This window comes from Protopterus annectens, chromosome 12.part0, assembly GCF_019279795.1.
Source record: "Protopterus annectens isolate FY-2018-M chromosome 12.part0, PAN1.0, whole genome shotgun sequence".
NCBI classification, from domain to species: Eukaryota; Metazoa; Chordata; order Ceratodontiformes; family Protopteridae; genus Protopterus; species Protopterus annectens.
This window is the reverse complement of record NC_056746.1, coordinates 1,193,800,412-1,193,824,663: the sequence shown is the minus strand read 5'-3', so window position 1 is coordinate 1,193,824,663 and position 24,252 is coordinate 1,193,800,412. Positions and strand designations below refer to the sequence as shown.

Genomic DNA, 24,252 nt, shown 5'->3' with positions numbered 1-24,252 from the left:
GAAGTCTGGATGAGGGACTGTCTGAGACTTTGTGGCCCAGCAGAGTTTAATGAGGCTGTGAAGATCCCCTGAGTGGCTCCAAGAGCATGCATGACACTGCATGATTTGGCAGCAGTTAGGAGATATGTAACCCTGGAAAAGAGTTCTCTCTTCTGGGTAGAAGTGGAACCCCAGAGGGAGTCAGTCTTGATGAAAATCTGGAAGGGAGAGAGAGAGAGGTGGAAAGTGACTGGTACAGGACAGCTCTCACCTGGGTGAGGGGGTATGGACCATGCCCCCTTTGGGATGGAAGTCTGGAAGGGGGAGAGAGGCAGACAGTGGCAGGGCTGAGCAAGATCCTTCCTGGGTGAGGGGGTCAGGCTGAGCTCCCCACAATGGAAGTCCTTAAGGAAGCACTAGGGCAGACAGCAGCAGGGCCTGGAGTACTCCTGCCTGGGTGAGCGGGGTCAGGCAGAACTCCCCATAATGGAAGTCTTTGAGGAAGTGCCAGGGTAGACAGCAGAGGGACCTGGATCCCCTTAGAATGACACCAGAAACGAAGCCATTTGCTAAAGTATATCATTTTTTTTATTGAGACATCATTCTGAGTGACGGTAGAATGCTGCTTTAGGCTAGTGACATTCCTGCCTGGAACACATATTTGGTGAGCTCAATCATGTCTCTCTTCATATAGTCCAGAGAGGTAACACATACTATGACAAAGTCATAGCAGTACTTGCTGAGGGCTTGAGTGCATGGGTGATGTGGCAGATTCTGGCACCTGACAAACAACTTACTATGACTTTCTCCTTATCCAGCCTGGTAAGAGGCACATCTGTGTGTGTCACAATGGAGTTTCCTACGATTAATATATTGGTTTATGGTTAAGCCTTAATGGCTGTGAGACACAGGCATGTGGACTATGTGTGGTGTAGTAGGCTGTGGAGTTTGCATGTGTTTTTGTCTCGGAGGTCTCTTTTGTTTAGGTATGTTTTTGTTTAGAACTTTCTCATTTCTGGGTCTATGTTGTGTTTGTGTGGGTGATATTTGATGTGTGGTGTTTGTGCAGACAACCTTCTCAGTGTCAGGTATACTGGGTTGTGAGGGAGAGCATAGACTCCAGGTTTTTAATGTAATTGCATCTCTCACAAATTGTGCTCCTTGGTGGTAGTAAGGGAGGGTTGTCCATGTACATGAGACAGTTCCTACACTGTCTCAGGATGCCCATATCAACCAGATTGGCAGGAGAAACTGTAGCAAACCATCCATCCATATTTGTCAGAATTGGTGAGGGGGTGACCTAAGGGGGGCAAAGGAGGAAAGATCTGAGATCAGTACTAGCAGCTTGTGGTTGTAATGAGATTGTAAAGAAGCTTCACTACCTCAGAATTGAGCAAGTACTAGTAAGGGAAAACTTGAAGCTGGAACACTTTGCAATGAGTTAAATCAGCACAGCAGTGGTGCACATCATGTTAACAAGCAAAACCCCATGCAACAAACATGCAATTCAATTAACTAAATGTAAAAAAAAAAACTTATTCTGCTCTTGGAGCCTCAGAGAATTTCTGCTACTTCACAGTGATGAATCACCACTCCTCAGCCTGGTAAAAACAAGCACAGCCCCTGTGCAAACACAGGGTTTAAATTTCAGAAAATATGGAAGAATCTAGAAGCTCAGATTACTACCCAGTCCTGCTAGCCCCTGCCCTTTCAACCAATTACTCATTCTAGAGAAGGTCAGGCAGCCCTATTACTCTCACTAACAAAGAAGCCAGGCCCCTACCAGCACAAGATGTCTGGCAGGAAACTCAGCAAGCAAAACAATCAGGCCTGGATGCAGTAAACCTATATCCAGACTATTTTACTTGACTAAAATGTAGAAAAATCCAAGAAAATCCACAGAAAAGCACAGATAGAGCATTTACTTTTCTAAGTTACTCACTAAGGAGAGTAACTTAGAAAAGATCTTCAGTATTCATCTCTTAATGAAACAGCAGCTGTCTACCATGTTGAATGAGCTTTTTACTATGTAAAGAATGTAAATTGTGTGGCACACCTTATTTCTGGGGAAGAACTCAGCATATTTAATGACCCTATATCACAACCTATGAAATAGCTTGCCCCTCATTCTTTCCTGACAAGAAGTCCTCCCTGTAGGTCTGATAAGGGTTTCTGGAAATTGTATGTCTTGTGACAAAAACTGTATTTTGCCTGTGTTTACTTTGAACCCTACCTTTTGCAACTGTCTCAGAACTTTTTTCAGTTGTGATATGTATTATTTCACAGTCTCTGACTGTATTAGAATGTCATCAGTATAACAAATAACCTTGTCATCTTTACTCACATCTTGTAAGACTGTCCATTCTATTTGATGAAAAATGACAGGACTGTTCTGAAAACCTTGAGGTAATCTAGTCATGACATAATGTTGATTTTTAGAGGTAAAAGCAAACCTTTGCCATTCTCTTTTCTGAAGTGATACTGCAAAAAAGTCCATTTGCTAAATCTATCACTGTAATGTAATTCCTTGCACCTCCCACTGTAATTGGAACTTTTAACTTTCCACAGTGTTTTTGTCTGAAATTCTTTTTCAGTGGTATTTCAAATATTTCTTTGTTTGTCTGTCAGGGGCACAACCCTGTTTCCCACTTGTATTGTCATGCACTTTCGGTTAACACTCAGTTCATGTTGATGTTCTATGTTATCATCCTGCAACTTTTGCTTTTCCTTTCTGACTTATTTTTGAGTCCCTTGCGAATACTCTTTTCTCTATTTGCCTACAAAACATGCAATTTGTCTATCATCAGGGCTTCCCATAGCTTGAGGGGCTGATGGATTCTTAGTATGTCCTAATTCTCATCCCCCCACCTTTTTCTACTTTTCCCATGTTCTACTGCACTTACTATTTCAAACTCATCTTCATCAGTACCAAGAAAAAAATGTCATGCTTCCTTCTCCCTCTCATTAGCTTATGAACAGATTGCTCTAATGTGTCAGCAGTTTCCTCATAACTACACTTAATGTCACCTGGTACTCCTTTTACTTGTTCCAAAAATGCATGTATAACTGCATAAACTATTACTAAGAATATTGTCTTTAATTTGGCTTGCTGAGCTGGCCTATAATCTGATCTAGTGTGCTTGGTAAACTACAATTTCTGCATGAAATATGAACTAACCTAAATCTGGAACTTTAATTGTCTTTCCTTTATACAAGAATAACATAGGAGTTGAACCTGTGGCTTAATATTTATGATGCACTCTTTTCATTCATGGGATCTGAAGTTTTGACTATACTGTCACTTTTAAAATGCAGTACTGACTTTAAATGTTACATTCTGTAAACTAACAAAATTAATTTGCCAAATCTGTAACTGTACACCCTTTAGTCTCCAAATTAACTTGACAGTCCTTTCTGGTATACCTTACACAATATGAGTACGGTTACTTTTTTTTTCTAACTGGCCTTAGCCAATATGTCTTTCTGAGCACTTTAACTGTGACAGCTGAACTGGAATTTATTTTATTTTTAACCCATACATCTGCATGTTTCTGTTATAATATATTTTTTAAAATCTGTACATTTGCATAAAGTAATGCATGCAAATTCTTACAAGTGTGATCTATGTGCACTACTGTACATTTTTTAGCATTTTTATTTTTCCATAATTCCCTGATCTTTATATGTAATTCTGCTTCCTTTGCCATGGCATTCAAAGGTTTCTGTTGTGCATTCTGTAACTCATGTGTAAGAGCTTCAGTGTCAGTATCTCCACCTATATTCATAGCAGTATGTACAGCAACATCAGCCTTAGTCAAAATGTCTAAAACATTTTGCACTTTCTAACCTTGTCTAATTTTCTAACCTGTATGTCATGTTTCTTTAACATTGTCATGTGTTTTTCATTTAACTCTGTGAAGTTACAATCCAGCTGTTCATCTGATAATTTATTATCTTTGTTAAAAGCATGCCACTGTGAGCAGTGGGTCTGAAACATTTCAGCTGTCTCTACAACCTGTAAACTTTTAGCATGATCTAAAAATGACTGGAATTCTCTATAAAAAGGTAGAAATTGGCATTACAAAACGACTTTTGACTTTATCTGACAGTTTTGACTTGCCCTGCATAGTCTTTACTGACAATTTCTGTAACACAGTTTTATGGCATGAAGATAAGGATATCTGTCTCCACTGTAAAAACATTTAATTTGACTTTTTTGCTGCTGTAAATGCTGATCAAAATAATAAATCTATTTACACATATAAACTTTCTCACTTCTATTTATATCAAACAATGCTGTATTACATTTAACATCACTACTGGCTTGTATATACCACTGATGTAATACTGTCCAAACTTTATTAGGAGTCTGGTTTAAGGCTATGGCCACAGAATGTGTGAATTTAGCACTTATGTCTTTGCTGGTACCCATATTATTTTAGAGAGAGGCTTACCATTTTCAGAAATGGCTAACAGGTGATCAGTATGTAGACAAGACTGCAAACTGGAAACTCCCTCTCTGTCAAAAATGCTGGTGAACGTCGCAGAGCAGATGCAAAGATGAAATCTTATTTCACCCACTTGTAAATTCCTGATAGTGCTGAGCTGTTCAAGACTGTATTGAGGTTGGCACCATCAAAATATTAACTAGTGCTTGTCTTAGTACTTTGACGAATATTTAAAAGGTCTGAATTAAGTCTGGCATGCCACTGTTAAACTCAAATTATCTGCAAGTCACACAGACTGTACAACTGTATATTCATATGCTTAGGAGTTTATTGAAACAAGCCAACCAAGCATAACTGTGAGATTTGTTACATTTTCTTTATAACACAAATCTCTGTCAGATACACTGCACTTCCTCAGTTAACTCAGATTACAAAAATGTCCACCAAAAAAAGTCTTTTACAGACACTTTTATAGTCTCCAAACTTTGTCCTTTTTGAAAACATTATTTTACTATATTAAAGCATTCTTTGTCTGCATCCTTATCTCAATCCAGTAAAAAACAACTCTCAGCAGGCTAAAATGTTCTTTCATTGATAGGATAGTCTTTAACTTTTTTGCTGTGTTAGCGATTTCCCTTTTCACTGGAATATCTGTGTACATTCAACTGGTTAGGAGATTTCAGCAAGCCTCTATTGTTAATGCCATATGTTACAAAAACATTCAGAAGTATAATACTTTTTGCTCCACACAAGCACATTCTGTTAAGCCAATGTATATTTCGTTTCTGTACTTGCAGATGCTATGTCACATGCTACTTCTAAAAATATCACACTGTTATTATGATTACCAAACTTCTGTTACTGTAAGGGAAAACCAGTTCTACCAAATTATATATATATATATATATATATATATATATATATATATATATATATATATATCAAATACATGTTATTGCTATGAGGGAGACCAGTTTTTACTTTCATAATTCTTTCACTTAGGTAAATATTCTGTACTACAACTTGTTCAGCATTTTTCAACCATGAATGTAAACATACAAATTTGAACAGATTTTCCTAGAAATCTGTGGTCTGCTCTGATTGCAGTTAAGTACCTGATCACAGGAGTATCTAAGGAGGGGCAAAGGGAGCAGCTGACCCATATATAATGTGCTAGGTGGCACAATTTGGCAGTTGTTGATGGTGTGGTATTGCAGAAATGAATGTCGATATTGTATTTGTGGTCACGACAGAAAATCAGAAGTGCTTCGTGTATGCTTGTTATATATATATATATACATATATATATATATATATATATATATATATATATATATATATATGTGTGTGTGTGTGTGTGTGTGTGTGTGTGTGTGTGTGTATATATATATATATATATATATATATATATATATATATATATATATATATATATATATATATATATAAAACAGCTGTCTGCTACAGACTTTTTTGGTCTTTAACCCATAGAAATTTTTTGCCCCATAGCTTACAGTTTTTGGGGTGCTAGATGGCTGAACTGTACTGGCTACTAGACAAGCTAGCTATAGATCTGCATCTGTTTAAATTGTTTTGTCAGTGAATACCATTAATCTGAATATATTCTGTTAAAAACTGGGATGAGGGAAGTTAGGTACCTTCCAACCAAGGTTAGAGTACTATGGCCCTTTTATTCCCTGGATGGAGGACCTTATCAGTCCATTCTCACAGAGGTAAAAAGTGGGTGTTAGGTAGCAGGTCAGTCTGCTGGAGCTAGCATACTCCCTTTGTATCTTACCTGGGGATCCTAGTCTCCATGTTGGACCTATTAAGCTTTAGAATTGCTACCTATCTCAGGAACACTTGCAGCTAGTGAGGCACACCTCTGGACAGCTCTAGTCAGCAGGATTATTTTCCATGGCTGCAGTACCTAGTGCTCCCTCTAAGTGTTACCCAAGATGTGAGTCAGAACCACCTGCCTTCCCCAAACCAAAGATGAGTGAGCCAGCAATGACCACTCAGTCTCATCCTTCCCAGACTATACCCTGCAGTGCCATGCCATTAACCCAGCATTGGTTTTTGGGGTCACAGTCACACTTTCATCCTGCTGTGCCATGGAGGTGGGCAAAATAGCATTCCTGTTCTCTTTATAAAATTATTTAGCATTGTACAGAGACAATTTAGAATTATGAAATGTGGGTGATATTCAAGACTACAAGAGGATTAATATGTGGTTCTATATTATAAAATAGAATGCTTAGGTTGTCGAACACCTAAACTTCGACATCTAAACGTCAAAAGCTGAAAACCGTGAATGGCCACTTTCGTGAATTTTTTTCCCTGTGAAATAATTTGCTTTGCCAGTCGACAGGAAAACAAACTTTCAAACCCTAATCGAGTGGAGGGGCTTTGCCATCCACATTTCCCCCTAACTAAATATACCAACTCTGAGATCGCTCTACATTGGGGAAAAAGTAAAATTCCCAATGACAGCCAAGCAAATGTTTTCCCTGTGAAAAAATTTGCAGAAGTGGCCATTCATGGTTTTCAGTTTTCGTCGATGTTTAGGCGTTTGACAACCTAAACATTTGAGTTTATAATATAGACCTGAATATGCTGTGTTCTGAAAATTTTGACCCAAATTCTAAACCTTACTGTCAGACTGGCAGCAGCAATGTGGTAAAAGTCCCAGATATACAACTGTTTCTCCCTAGACTCTGCCAGTACAAAAATGGATACCTGTACACACATGAAATATGCAGAGACCATGCCTACAATTTCCAGAAGCAATGAAAGCAACTTACTTTATAGACTGTCTATATATATTAGAGTCAAATCCATGTTTCTTACTGCTATTTTCTTTAGATTCTTGCTTTAACAAAAATGTCCAGGACTTGAAGACTTTCAGACATGTAAGTGGGAACGAAGAATACTGAATAAATGGCAAGAAGCCATGCACATACACATGTTGCATTTTCACCATTTACTTGATAAGTCTACGGAAAACCTTTCTGGCTTGTGAAAGAGTTAAATTAGATTTCCAAACCACACTGACAGAGAAGATAATCTGTATTCCTGTTCTCACTCATTCCCAGACATAATCTTTAACAGTGTTTTCCAAATAATGACACAGCAAGCTTATCTCTAGTGCTGTAAGAGATGATTATACTAAATATAGCAGCAGTAATCCTGTCACTGCACTTGGTGTATTTTCATGCTGAAATTCTTTTGTTTGACACAAGTATTACTAGGTTCTGTTTTCAAATGTTTTTGACACACATTTATATGTGAAGTAGCCAATCGGTCACTTTCAGTATTTCATTTCATTGTCATTATTTTTTGGCACCCTTAGTTTCATGCTAAATTATCCGCATTAGTTTATTTAGCTACATCCTGTAAAGCAGAAATAACTTCTGTTGCTACTATGAGCATTTAAGTATTCCTTTTCCTTTGAAGACAATGGTTATACCAATGTTACTTGTACCTGTTGTATAAAATGACACAAATAAGACGTAAACACAAGCACAGAATACTGCTTCACACCATACGATACCATATATGACTAACTGACACACCTTTCTGCCTTCACTTGGTAACACTCATGAAGTCTGAATGGATAAATGCCAAAAGGCATTTGCCTAAAAGCAGAAAAAGCAAATTTGGCAACACTATGTGCATAAGCATGTCATTGTATATAAATCCTACCTTCGATGAACAGTCATGTATAAGGTGATAGGTTAAAAGTCAGCTAGGCTGAATTAAGATTTTCTCATTCCAAAATTAGGTTAGTTTCAGACTGACTGTACATAATTTGCAAAGTTAGGGGCAGGAATGTATAGAATAAGAGGATATAGACCAAAATGGACTTTAAATGTTCCCAGAACAGTAAGTTAATCAGTTTCAGGCACGGCACGGCCATCTTTGATTTTCTTATCATCTTGTTTCATTATGAGGATGTATGCATGTAAATATGAATGACAAGCTAGCCTTTAGCCACATATCTCTGCAATTCCATGAAAAGATGAGACCAGATTATCAGATGGTTAATCAGTGGTAGAGGCATGGTCCTCCATGAAATGGACTATGTTTGTTTCCATGAAGAGGCAGCTGAGGACATGTTAGCGATCATGATATTGTGCTGCACGGTGATGTCAGTCCGACTTTCAGGAGATATCCCTGTACAGTACATCTCTGCATATCTCTACAAACCTAAGCACTAAATGGGACAAGAATAGGAATGAACAGGCTCTAAAATGGTGAGACTCTGGCTAACCACTTCTGCAGAAGTCAAAGACACCTTCCTACCATGACCTGAATATCATCTGTATAGTAAAGGTACCCACTCAGTTAGGAGACACGTCATAAAAATGATGTCAGCAGCACCTTTCATGGAACACGTGTTCATTTTGTTATTCACTTGTAAGGTATTCACATTTCTTTATCTGTAACATGAAATGAATGAAACTGACAATAATGCAGTATGATTACAGTTTTATGGCTGAAATCTGAAAGGCATGTATTTGTTTTTAAGAAAATGTTATTAGTAATAAATAAAATATGCATTGGACACTGGAAGAACTTTTCACTTCTAGCAACATTGAAAAGTATATTACAAACAATGAAGTTGCATGATTTTCCTTTGCACCAGGCACTAATGACATTCATTGCTACAGACCTCTTGCCTTCCCTCTTTAACAGGAACAGAAAATATGAATCATAATAAAGGAAAGCTGCTAAGGTGCCACCTTATAACATTTTAATTACACATCTGTTTTGTCATTATTTCCTGAAATGAATCTGTGGTTGCAGAGTATAAGGGATGACAGGCAATTTGCACCTAATGATTTGTATATCATAACTAAACTGGGAGGAGAAAACAAGGTTGCAACAGGCTTACTGGCAAAGGCAAAAATGCTGCTCCAAGGTCAGAGACTGAGGACAAGAGGAGAAAGTTGTGTGGCTTTACTGGCAGTGACAAATGACAGCAATTACCTTGCATTTGGGCTGTTTTTCTGACTGGCTCACTAAACACTACAAGCTACATAGGTCAAGAACTTCAGGAAGGGGATATAAATCGCCTTTTATCCTATTAAGAAAAGTTGAAGCAGTGGGTGAATGGTATATGATCAGTTGATTATAAACAAGTATTTGTCAATGCCAGAAATTTTCATAGCAAACGTTAAGCTAATCAAAAACAACTTGAATGATGGTTTTAAAAAGATATTGCTTCATATACAATCCTACTAAATTTGACAGTTATGAAGTCGCTGAGAAGCTATGACTTCTATACATGTGTTCAGCAGTTTGGGATACTTTGGGAAAATAAAAATAGACTGCATGTTACATAAGGAAATTTGAAAAAAATGTTGAAGCTTAGGCACTGAGTTTCAATATTCTGTCTTCCTGCCAACTGTAGGTTATTAGGGTCAGTTCAGGACATAGCACAGCATTTTAGAAATTGGCAATGTCTCTGCAAATAGGATATTTGGTGGCTTTATTACACTATGTTGTTAGGAATAAGGACAAAACCAACACATACCCAGGATTCTGAAATTTATGGCATACACTGATGGTGGTACAGAAGAATTATTACACTGCAGGTGTACTAATAAAAAACAGGCTCTGAAGCATGAGGTTTATTAGAGATACTGAAGATCCTGGACTGGGAATGGATCTGCACCAGCATGGCTTGATTGGAGAAGGAATAGAAGAAACAAATCATTTGTAGATAGATATCATTAGTATGGGAGTTCAGGGCTGCAAATGGCTGCTGTGTCAATCACTGCAAGAAACCATATACCAAACAATTCCGTGGCTTCATTAGCATGCAGCTAGTTCCAGATTATTTTATGCTTGCATAATGCACATGCATCTGCATCTGTGCCACAGTACACTTGACTTAAAATGAGAGTAGAATAAATAAAATAAAATGTAAAAAGAGAAAGCCCGCTAAAATGATATACAGTGAATATGTTTTGGTGAGGTTTGAACCAAAAACCACAGCATCATAAACCTATAAAAACTGTAACTGACTGAGAACAAAAAGCATAGCAAATGATATTCATAATCTATTTTTCACAAAAAAAGGACTTAACATTCCTACATTAATTTTAGCATTCATCCCTCTAATGCAAGAAATTAAATGATTTTCCTGCTGCCAGAAGAAAGATGCAACATCTAGTATGGAAGTACAGCAGTGCTTTATCTTGCTAAACTGTCTTGCATCAAACAGATGAGAGTTGCCATCTTTAATAATCCTAGCCTGGTTAAAGGCACAGGTGCAGTTTGCTGACAAAGGTAGAAAAGGCTCTGACAAACTGATATTGCATGCTAGCCATAAACTAAGTGTAGTTATCAATTACATGAACAGCAATGCTCATTTCTACAGTACTAATTCTCTGCTGAGTCACAGGCAGTGATAATGAAATTAACATATGGATACTATGAAATGCACTAACACTCAACAGATTCATGCTTAGATTTTTATAAAGCAAGTGCAGATCATAAGTGTCATATCTGGCCTCTGTGCTGAACCAACGGCCCAGTTCCTGTGTAGACTATCAAACCTGGCATTACATATTTTGGACTTGAACAAATATGATCTATTTATAGATGACATCTCTTTTAGCTTCGCAGTTACAGAGAGATTTTTTTATATGCTGTTTACTTTGTACAGCTATAAGCACTGATATTACTACTGTTCAGAAAAGCACAGATTACAATTGTCATCCCCAAGTGGTACAGTATCTGGAACTGCAAGAATTACCTTGTACATATTTCTTTGTGATGAAACCCTATAAAAAGCTTCAGTCAAAAACAAAAATAATTCACTTCTTATTTATCAAGTAATATGGCTGGGTGGAAGTTTTTATGTATGCCCAGTGATTGCTGTATCCTCCCCTCAAAAATAAATAAATAAATAAATAGATAAAATGTATTTGATATTTTTGAGTAAAACTCCTTTTTGTCAAACAGCTCTGATGGTATAGTATGGCACACACTGGTTAAGATAACTCAGTTCAAAAAGTAGGAGACATTGTTTTGAGTTCCATCAAGTCCTTATGGCATGTTTTGTAACCTTGAGCAGTCCTCTCCACCTTGTGAGTGCTTTTTCATTGCCCATTGATAAAATACCTACATTTTTGTCAGTTAAGAATCTGAAATATGATCAAATGTTTACCTATAAAATTTGCCATAAAACCGATGAACAGTATCTGCATGCTCCTAGGGGAAAGCTTGCCAAATAAGCAAGAGGCATACATAACTGTTTTAGTAAATTAATAACCGATTAACTTGGATTCTGTCAAAAGCAGATGTTAGAATACAGATATAGTAAGTGCTGTTTACTGATACTATAAGGTAAACAAATATACATTTATGTATGGTTAAGTAACTATTCTCTGAGTTGTCACTATGTGCAGAATTGAACCTCAGGATTCAAGCTTAGTGGATTATTCTTATGTTTATTCCAATTCATACATACCACAATATGAATGATTAATACCTAGTTTTCACCCCTTTTAGTGAGGGCCTGAGGGACCAAACCCAGGGTGTATTAATAATTGTCAATTTATTTGTACAAATGATGCTTAAAGAGGGTCAAAGAGCTACTTTGCTTGGGATCCAAAAGATTTACTGCATAAAAGAGGAATTCTCTGGGAGACATAACTATCTTGCCACAAACTTAAGTAAGCACTTAGAACTTTGAGAAGAGGTTAGATTCTGATAATACAAATGCCTAGCCATTCACTTCTGTAAGATATGTCCTTTTTATCATTAAAAATTAATGAAATGTTTACTCTATTAAGAAGACCATGGAGTGAGTAGCTGCTTATTTCTGTGTCCGGGATGCATGCAACTGCACACTGAATTTCATGTCTCTGTAGACCAGACATCATATTAACTTACAGTAGCCACATCATCAGAAAGGTATAATTTGATTATTGTTCATTAACTAGCTATGAAGTGGTGGCAGCTGACTCTTTTCAGCCACAATGCAAGCAATAAAATAAGGTAAGTATATCTGACATTAGAGTTTAGTGCATGTGAGAGCACATGACTTGAATCACTGAGACAAGACAAGGCAGACAGAAATTTATAACCAATAGCAGTTCTTCATGTACTAGAATACCATACAGACAATTGCCGTCTGTGAAGCAAGTAGCGATAGTCCTATAGTACAATGTAAGGCAAATGTAAGATAAAATAAGGTCAAGGTAATTTAGAATCCAGTGACAATATGCATTAGTAATACAAGTAGGCAATTTGTCACATTTAAAAATAGGATACACCAAGGAGTTAAGCAGATCCTGAAACACAATGGCTATAAATAGGTTGAAATGCCAGGTCTAATAACCTCTATGATGTAACTACTGTCAGTGAACTAAGAGACAAAACTGCTGAATTTAGTAGACGACAACATTCCATTGTATACTGTTAATATACAAATCATAACAACATAAAGCATCTTTATAACTCATGTACAAAACTTAACAGTGAGTTCTGTCCATGCTATTATGTTATTCTCTTCAGAGTGCACCGGCATGGTATAGCATATTTTAGCTAAAAACTCATCTCTTTTTTATGTTTCTTCCCAGAAGTCATGCCTCCAAGCTGGTAGTGGGCTGCTGCAATCTGTTATTGATCAGAGGATAGTACCCTTTGTTAAGGTGGGTAACCACAAATAAGGATGTTTGAAAAAAGCTGCATTTTCTGATAGATGATCCTAGAAAGATATTTAGAGTAAAGGACAAATGCAGAACAAAACAAACATTTAATGGGGAGCTATATACACAGCTTAACGACTGCTCATATTAATCAAATGGCATTGTAAACTTTCCTCATGTTGGTCGACATTTACTAGTTCCAAGAAGATGCAATATCATGAATTTTGTGAAGTATCTCATGATGAAATTCCAGTAAGAAATATTAGTGCTTTAATTTATTGTTTTTTGTTTCTATCAGGTAGCACAATCTTGAAGTGAGTATAATAAAATGAGGGGGTGTGGAGGGTCTTGACCTCTGCAAATGCATGGCTTTGTCTTTGCATGTTTTTTTTTAAAACCAAATGTATCTCCATCATGTGTGACTAAGTTACTTGGGGTCAGGGAATCAGTTACAGATGACTGGAAGTAGCACAAGACAATGACGGAGATTTGGTTAAATTAAGAATGGGTAAAACTCCAGTTTTAAGTTTTGAGTTGAAATTGAATGGATCAGTAGATTTTCACACCATGAGCTGTTTATGTTTTATTTATGTAATAAGTCACACATGACTGCTAGCATACTGAAATAAAAAAAAATTAATAAACAACAATTTAAAGTAATCTGATCAAAAGTACTAAAATGTATAATAATAAATATAAAAGTGCCACAAAGCAAAAGGTGTAGGGACTAAAATTATTAATAATGCTTCTCATGAAAAAAATCATTAATACATTTAAAAATTGTGCATGCAAAATTACGTTTTGGAAATGCAAGCTTAGATTCCTCATACAAGGAACTATGTGTCAAGGATCCTTAAAAATTGAGTAATGCTGGTATGTTTCAGGTCCATTATTATGACATGCATTTTTCCTGTTATTTCCCCTACAGAACCCTCAGACTTAATAACACAATATGGTAGTAATACTGGGATGTGAGTACTATGACCAGAGCTGGGGCTTTGGCTTACAGTAGAAGTATTACTCATCTGCTTGTATGGTCTATGCCTCCACTTGCTGTTCTGAACTGTTAAACAGCAAGAACTTTCTCTTGCAGATCTGGCATACTGCCAGAATTAAAAGGATTTTATAAGCAGCAGTTAATTTTTTTGGCTTTATATTGGTATTGCTGTTCTACCCGTGGTGGTGGTGCTGCGGTAGTGTTGTCGCCTCACAGTAAGACGCTATCCGGTTCGATTCTCAGCTAGAGTGTCTTCTGCGTGGAGACATGCGTGAATGGGCGTACCTTCGTTGAAGGTTGTGCGTCAGGCCTGGCAAGCGATGCGTAAAATCAACTGCCAATCATTAGCGGACCGGAGTTCCACTGTGGCGACCCCTAACCGGGAAAAGCCGAAAGACACAAACAATTGGTATTGCTGTTCTGTAGATGATGTTTCCATATTGGATGTACCTTGTGATCAGACCAAGAGAAAGACTGAACAAGACCTGTGCAAATGTACAATCAAGTCATCCATTGTGCTAACTCTATGTTTTGTTTCATTTTTCAAAATTTGACTGGAAAAGGCCTAAAAGTTCATTTAAACAGTATAGCCACTACAAATGTATTTAATATGCACTCCACTAGACCACCAAATTACTTTCTAAGCATTTATTCAGTTTTGTGGCTTGATATGATGACCCTACAGCCACTAGTATCTCTGAAGTTAGAGGATCAAATTGATGAAAATTGAAAGCCCTGGATTGAGATCTTTGAGCTGTACCTCACTGCAGCTGGATTTGGAGTAAAATATGTAACAAATCCAATGTACCATATTTCTCCATGACACTGGAAAGGAAACCATAGTGCCATTAAAAACTTTCCTTCACAGAGGAGGAAAAAAGACAAACTTGTAGTGCTGAAACGTAAATGTCAGTTACTTTGCAAGCGAAAGAGGGATATATGTTGTGTCACAGATTTATTTTTCAGAAAGAAGTAACGGGGTCCAAGAGATTACTGATGACTATATTACTGAATTAAAGTATAGAGAGCAAAACTGTGAATTTGTGAACTGCATGACTCACAAGTAAGGCAAACAGACTCTGGTATTAGAGCTGTAGCAAGGGATTTGGTGCTCTTGCAAAATATACCCATTTTTGTGACCCTCAGCCCTGCCCCCTTGTCCACCTCCCTTGTCTACCAGCCTCAAACTAGTAATATCTACCACATGATCTTATCCTCTAAAATGCACTACCAATAACTTAAAAAAAAAGAGTTATTTATTTATTTATGTGCATTCTGCATCCAGTGGCATCACTGGTGGATAAAATAGAGAGGCAGAACTGTGGTATGGAGATAGGAGTAGAAGAACGAGATATGGTTTGCAGCAGAGATAAGGAGGATATTGCAAGCAGCAGTGATGAAGCAGATCGGGATTGCACAGAGGCAGCAGTGGATTGCTTGGTGAAAGAAAAGTCCAATGTAGCAGTGCAGTGGCAGCATGCAGAGAAAGACGAAGGGAGAGATGTGAATGGGCAGTCTGACAGTGGGACAAGAAATGCTAGTAAGGATTAATCAAAGTTTAATGTTCCCTTAGAAAGATATAACATTTCAGATAGCAATAGCAAGAACTCTGGGGGTAAGTGCTATGGATGTTAGACCATTTATCCTTTTGCTCATGTAACCTTTCTGTGATTTAATATTTGATGACTTTCAGAAAATGGAAAGGTTCTTAAAGGAGTATAATAAAAAAACAAAACTGTTACCCTCAGAAAAAATACATTTTTTCCATACAAAATATGAATAGAAAGAAATTATTCAAGTCAAACTGACAAAGTAGATACAACTGATTTAGAAATATATTGGATGTGAGACTGACAACAAAGTTAAGAAAATGAGAGATGAAAGAAAATTTTGTACTGAAGGTTGGAAAGCGGGAGAAGTTAAGCATTTGATTACTGCAGTTAGTGTGGCTGGTTACAGGGGCAGCCATGGTGGTGCAGTGGTTAGTGTTGCCACCTCACAGCAAGAGGTTCTCCAGTTCAATCCTCGGCTGGGCTGCCTTCTGTGTGGAGTCTGCATGTCATCCTTGTGGTTGCGTAGGTTTCCTCCCACATCCCAAAGATATGCTGGATGTGGATTGGACACTCTAAATTGGCCCTAGGCGTGAGTGTGTGCATGTGTGGGCCTTCTGTGGAAGATTGGGTGCCAGGCTGGCAACTCGACACTATAAAACTCCACTGCCAATCAAGAGCAGATAGGTGATCCACTGCGGTGACCCCCAACTGGGAGAAGCCAAAAGAAGAAGAAGTGTGGCTGGTTACAGGGGAGTACTAAGGTGCTGGGGCAACCAAAGACATGTTTTTATATGGGTCAAAAGAGCATCTGATTTATGAATGCAACAAAAGGGCTTGAGCACTATGTGGGGAACAAGGACATACAATGAAGAACTATGTTGCAGATTAATATAAATATAAAAAGAAAGGGCATTTTTGGATGGAAGTAGTGAAAAAGAGGATAATGAAGTTGCAAATGATGATGATGATGATCATCATGCTAATGTAAATGTGAATGTCAAAAATATGTTTAAAAAATGATAAAGACTTGGAAGACAGTGATCAAAATAGAAAGAAATGAGGCTTTATTAGAACAAGGAAAGGAAATGTTATGTGAGATGGATGAAATGTAGAAAATTCACAAGCTACAAGTGTAAATATAATGGACATAAGAATATTAATTTGCTGCACAATAGATTTAGCAGGTTGCAAACAGCTCAAAGTGGTGGGGAGAATGAAGAGAACTATGTGCAAGTGAAAGGTAGACTTCAGTTTGGGAAAGAGTAAGAGATAGGAAAGAAAAATAATAAATTATAGGGAAACACAAATAGAAACATAGAATTCAAAATGAATAGTGTTATATGTGAACACAATAATTAATGACATAAGGAGGTTACTAGTTTCTCAGTAGTGCAGGAAGATGACAGTGGTCACCTTTATGACAGTGGTCACCTTTATCTAAAGTGGCTGAAGTGTTCAGGGGTGTCAGTGATGCTTAGTCATCCGTCAATTCAATTTTAAATCATAGTGTGGTTAAACTGGGTCATGGATCTGTACTAGATATTAAAACAGGAGGTTTTAGGGTTAGAGTGATATGCGCATATACAGAAGTGAAAAAGAGAGTATTTATTTGAGCTTTTAAATCCTTATGTAATTGTGAACACAATGTAATAGCAGTAGGTAATATTGTAATATTAATTATAATATGACAAACGAAAAAGGTAACATTTTAAACAGAGATAGATAGATAGATAGATGATAGATAGATAGATGATAGATAGATAGATAGATGATAGATAGATAGATAGATAGATAGATAAACAGATATAGATATACAAAGATATATATATATATATATATATATATATATATATATATATATATATTAAAATCAGAATTATCTGACCATTATACAATATAGTCAGAAGAAGATTAGAACAAAGACATGATAAAATACCGTAAGGATATTAAGAAACTAAATTGAGCAATTTGTGATGTAAAAAATAGAAAACAAAGGCAAAATGCCACAGAAAGAGCATAAGACTGTGATTTTGTTTCATAAATTACAGTAGTCACAGTGGTGGTGGTTAGAATACAAAAGGAAATATAAGAAAATGTGCATGGAAACTGAGAAATGAATTTTACAAGAAATGAACAAAGAAAGGGTAGCATTATAGCTGATTTAAGGTATGATGGCATCATTAGAGGAAAAAAAGAAAATAGAGAAATAGATAAAGGACAGCGTTTTCAGCAGAGGGGATAAGGAAACAGTATCACATTTTTTAGGAAAAAGCTTTAAGAAACACTACATTGTGATTGAGGAAGTTCTGCTACTAGAAGGTTATAGAATAAGAAAACAGGAAGAAAAAATTGGTGATGGAGTGAATCAAAAGAAATTAAAGTGAAAGATATGGAACTGATTTTAGAAAACTAATGAGAAGTCTGCGCCAGGAGCAGACAGATTAATTTATTGTTAATTCAAAATGGAAATAGAACAAACAAACTCCTGAAACACATTCTGCGATTGTTCCATTAAAACACAATAATACAGGTTTAGCTATACAAATTAAAATTTTTTGCAAAGTAACAACAACTGTTTGAACACTTATTGTCTTGCCCTAGAAACCCACTGTTAAATTCTTAAACTGAAAGAATGAAACAAAATGTCAAAAACATTCTAAAAAAAACTGTGATTACTCAAAGCTGATAGAGTTATTTGCTTCTGTTTATAGATAGAAATATGCCTTTATAGGACGAGGAACTCCCCCAAGCACAGTTATTGAAGAGAAGATGGATTAGATCCAAAGCTTTTTGCATCATTTCTTTGTCAGTAAAAGAATACAGGTAACTAGCAACATAGTTTCTACAGAAAAGGCATTTAAGGCAAAAATCAATTTTGTGACGAAACACCTAAAAAAACTTTTTGTACTGAAGGAAGGATAATGTGAGGATAATTTTAGATCGATATTTTGTATATGATTCATATATACAAGCTACATATGTTGCTCATCATATCCAGATGAGGTTGTATATTGCTCAAGGAATTCCAGATACATTGTTGCATTACTGAGCAGCTACAATCAGAACTTGTCAGAGGTTATAGTGAAGTCTTCTCTAGAACTAGTAATCTCAGCTGCCAACACTAGTCCTGAGATTAATTTGAAGCCCATGACTGACAGTACTCAATCCACTGGCATTAAAAAGCTTGCCTGTTGACTTTAATCCAAGTATCAAGATTCTGCAAAGTTAATGAGAAAAGCAGTGCATTCAGTTTTAGGTTCTGTATAAGACACATGACCCATGAGATATATTCATATTGTATATATCATTGTCAAATGCAATCAATAACTGTATCTGTGTATCCATATATGTAATCTGTTTCTATATACTGATAATTCTATTTGCTATATTAAATGAAAACAACTTTAATGTCAACATATCAAATCCAGTCCAACAAATCACAAAACATTGAATCACCAGAATGGATTTGTTGGACTGGATTTGATATGTTGACATTAAAGTTGTTTTCATTTAATATAGCAAAATAGATAATCCATTGGTCATTAGTAAAATGGATTTCATAAACTAGACATGAATAATAGTTTCTCAAAGAATGCTTGTAACTCTGTGGTGTAGGCCATGTTACCATGGCTTTATCTCAGTTTAGAGTGAAAGCCTGTACTACCACTTTCTCTTGTAGATCTGACAATATATATGTTGCAAGTATTGTTGTAAGGAAGAGCAGACAGGCAAGGGAAGTTAATATAGCAAGTTACAATGTTACAATCTTAAAATGACAGCAAGACTTCAAAAGAGGTTCCTACTTGCCATTTTCCAGGTAGATAAATACCAGAGCATGTTTTCCTCATATCATTAATCTAAGTATTTCTTAAAGGTATTTAACTTCATTGCTGATCTTGCATTAATATGAAAAGAATTCCATCTCCTCCCACTGTAAACTGGAAAAACTGCCTTCCCAACTTTGTCTTCACATTTACGTAATCTATCAGTAATTGATAATTGCTTGTTTCTTTGTCATGGTTCAAAAGTGAAATACTCAAAGTACATTCTAACTCTTTATTCTTTAAAAATGTATGCATGCAAATTAGCTCACTTCTTAGCAGTCTGTGGCAAGTCGATTACAAGTTTATACTTTTAAGTCTTGACTTATAATTCACTCTTTCCTATCATCTTAATTATCTTGTAAAATAGCTTTGTATTTTTTCTGGTCCTAGTATATCAACCCTAGAGAATATTCAAAAGCACACACCATATTCAATAACAGCCTTATAGAAATGTATAAACTCTATCCAAGCCCACTGGATCCCTGGACACTGTAGATTTAAACACGGATGTAGAATAAGTTAGCAATTCCTTAACTGCAATTAACTGCTACATAAACTTATTTAAAATTTTATTGTTTTGGTTCCAATGTTGTAGTTTATTATATTTGCAATCTTACAACATTTAAAAGTCATCAGCAAGTTTGTGTCTATTAGACTATAGAATATTCTATACCTTGCTTGCAGCCCCCTTGTATAGTGAAGTTTAAAAGTTTCATATATTAGCAGTCTGCCTCAACAATAATGATAACTGATTCTATAATATAGTACCTTAAATTCCAAAGTTATCTTTTTCTGGTTTTTGTTAAATGTGTCTATTTTCACCACTAAATTAATGTTTCTTGAATTATATTGAATATTTCTTAAAGTTACACTTAATAAACCATCTAGCACCTTGTTAGTAGTATACTTACTTATACATCAACATGTTACCTCTCAAAAGTCTAAATCTTATGGTAAATAAGTTCAGCTGTATAATGCTTTCTGTATAACTAACTTTTCTTTTGAAACTTATTCCCTTAGTAAACTACAGCTTATTTCTTGACTGCTTTCATGCCATATAAACAATATACATGGATATTTAATCAATTAAAAAGATAGTTTAATACATTCATGCCTAGATGGAACTATATGGAAAACGCTATACATCACACGATGACACTTTCTTATTACTGCATTAATAAATTGTTGAAATGTTAGTGACTTCTCCCCAAAAATATCATAACGTTTAATAACTTCAACTGCATTCAAAATCTCAGTATCAATGGAGTTTAGGTTTACTTCATTATCCTGCCCAAAGTGTATAACAAAACACTTTTTTGACATTCAATTCAAGATTATTCAATATTATTCAATACTACTATTTCCAAAATAGTTTATCCAAATAGTCATATAACAACGTATGCTATTCCAGGGTAGTAACCATCTATTTTACAGTCATCTATTTTACATTTACATCAGACACACTGCTATAATATATATTTGAAATGTTGTTATTATATTATAGCTGGCAGCAGTCTGCTGATTGTACATATGTTCTCAGACTGTTCATCCAGACTTATTTAGAGGGCACTACAGATGACACATATATTAAATTAAAAATTGACATGATATAGGAACTTCTGGAACTTTTCTTTGCACTTTCTTGTTTTTGAAATTATATCTTATATTCTGACTATGTACAGTATGGACCCCAGCCATTTCATAATCCAGTCTTACAGACTTAAATTAGGGTCTCAGTTGCTTGAGTACATGGAAGTGCATAATGGAATCACAAATGTTCAAACGATCTAAGTATACAATATCCATTGGTAATTTTTCTCTTTAAACATCAGACACACTGCTATAATATATATTTGAAATGTTGTTATTATATTATAGTTGGCAGCAGTCTGCTGGTTGTACATATGTTCTCAGGGAATAGGACTTTTAAAGTTTTAAATGTTAGCTCTGATATAGAGTTTTACAGAAATAATACTTTTATGTGTTACAGTGGAAGATCAAGGTGAATTATTTAGGCAACACTTTCAAAGATGGTGGATAATTTCAGAACTGCAATAAAAAAAAACAACACAGCAGACTTCCTCTTACCTGGTACAACTCCATTTGTTGCAATAGCACTCATTGAAATGGCAGTCAGTAAGGTCTATAAAAGAAAGGAGAGATACAAACTAATTAATGCTGTAAAAGCTGCTCAGTGTCTTTTTTAGTATTAATAATCACTACATTTATATAGTAATGTCATTAAAGGCATTACATTTATTACTCATGCTAAGAAACAAATCTCTTTCATTTTTAACAGGCTGTTCTGAGAAAGTCAACTCAGACATAAATAAACAAAACCTGTCTAGATTGCTATGCTAAGTTAACACAATGTGGGAATGCAAAGTGGTGAGGTTGAACTACATGTCTCTAACCAGTTTATGAGTTATTTTAGGTGATTTTCTTGTTTTTTACCACTGGTTTATAAGTGACACTGGTTAGCAAGCCCTTAATATGTGAGGCACACAATAGCTTAACTCAAAACTCCTAGGATTTGCTTGCCCTACAAGTGTACTTAAACCATTAGTTATGTCATTTACAGAATAAATACAAGAAAGAGGAAGGCAAGTATATACACATATCTTTTTTATTTAAAACCAACTAAAATATAGCAGAAATAAAGGCCATTCTGGTTCACTTTTTTGTCAGCCAGGTTAATCCTACAAGACTGATTACCTATTTACAGGGGACATCCACAGTAGTGCTTAAACTGTGCATGAGTAATTTGGCCTGGACATAAGAACATGTGCTTACATGGAGGTACTGCTTATAAATCACACAGACAATGGTTTCCTAAGAAGAACAGCATTCAGCATTATGCTTTTCAGTATTTTTTTCTGCATTCAACTGTCACTCAGGAAGTTTCACCTTGGCCAACTGCAGAGGAGCTGAAGGACAACATAGAATGGGATAGGAGCATAACTGGGAAACTAGGAAACAGAGTCTTATCACTTCAAAAAAAGTAGAATGTAGTAATTGAGTGTGATGAAGAAAAGTATTTCAGGGGTGGATAGGATAGGTAGGTGGTTATTGGGGTTAGAAGAATATAGGAGAAATACTGGAATGGTAAAGTTTAAATCTGGAAAATGAAAAGTAAGGACAATAAATGGAAATCATCTAACAGTGAAAGAAAGGGAGTTTATATATATGGTAATAACAGAAATAGTAAGTCTCAGAGATTTTTTTACTGTTTGTATGTCCTGTAGCTAACCATCAACTGATTTAAAGCTGGTCTCATTCCTGGACTTTACCCATTTTACCTTTAGTGCCTACAGTGCTGTCCCCCTTGAGCTGCATCATCCCTGTAGTGGACTGGAAAGAGGACTTGGGTCAGAATAGAGCAACCAGCACCTCATATGTGCTGTCCTGTGTACTAGGGGGATTTTTTGCATATCCTAACAGGCTGAAACTACTGGCACCATGCACATAACTGCACATAATGTTGGTTAGCTCCATTCCTTCATAAAATCTGAAGTGCTTACAGCAATATACCATGTAATTTCAACAATGTATTATGTAATTACAGCACTTTCCTCATCACTGGGGACATGTAAAATCATGGGCAAAAAAATCTTCTTTTCTCCATCTCAGAGTAGGTGAGTTAGCTATAAGATGGCCTTTCTCAACTGCCCTACCCTGCGCTCCACCTCCATTTATTTAGAAGGTTTGTGTTAAAGTTGCATGGTGATTTAAATTATCAAGTTTTATATATAGAGTAGTGTAGAAAAACCTAAATGGATTAGCTAATAAAGCAAATTAGCATATTATGTTATGATGAAAAGAGAAACTATTTTGGCAGTAGAAAACTGAACATAGCCACATACCACATTTCTATAGTAGAACGGCTGATTACCTAGAAGAAATGAAAGCATAATGGCTTCTCAGATCTTAGGATAACATGTAAATTAAGGCAGAGAAGAAAAATTAGGAAAGGACATACAGCAATGTAATGTCAGTATTTTGTTAAAGAAATAAATGAATGAAGACATAACAAATTATGAAAATAGAAAATGACTTAGGATTTTTACAAACAAAACAAATACTGGTAGAAAAGATGTGAAAGGTTTTGAGAAGCAATGATGAAAAAATTAAGAAATGTGTAAGATGGTTTGAAAGTTTCAAGAAGAGTGGAGGAAAAACTGATTAAAATGAAAAGACTATACTAGGAAAAAGAATAAAGAAGCACAGTACGTGACAGAGGGCAAAAACTGAAAACTTTCTTGGGCCGATGGGTGTCAATATAAGGTATATGAATTTATTGTGCCGTTAGATAATACAAGAAATTGTTGCTACAATATGATGCAGTAAAATAGTTGCAGATGACTTTAAAATAGGCATTTTTCATTAAGACTGGGAACAATAGGCCTTAAGATGTATAAAAATAAAAACTTAATTAATTGTTAAATTGTGTATTTGTAATTATGATGGCAATGGTTAGCTTTCCTCCATGTACCTGTATCAGTTTTTACCAGATGCTATGGTTTCCTCTGGCATTCCAAAGATATGTGAATGTGAACTCTTTGATTTTTTTTTTTTTTTTGAAGGAGGGAACATGAGAACGGTTGCCTGCCAAACCATGGCCAGTCTCTGTAACTTTCTGTTGTTTGCTATAGCGTGTAGATCTTTTTCTATTCTATTGTCAATTCTTGTGGCTCCAGCTTTAATGATGTGGCTTTGAGTGCACATTTTTACATTTGCAATGACTTGACCATAATCCTTTCTTTGACTATGCTATCAGTTCTGAGA

General features: G+C 35.8%; 1 protein-coding gene across 1 annotated transcript in view; it reads right to left on the bottom strand.

Annotated features, from left to right (window-relative positions):
* Positions 1 to 24,252, bottom strand: part of SLC12A5 (solute carrier family 12 member 5) — a 1,753,644-nt gene that overhangs the window by 989,698 nt on the left and 739,694 nt on the right. The window contains exon 5 of the mRNA XM_044090243.1: positions 21,556 to 21,610. Within this exon, the coding sequence (XP_043946178.1) occupies positions 21,556 to 21,610 (55 nt within the window). The remainder of the gene's footprint in view (positions 1 to 21,555; positions 21,611 to 24,252) is intronic.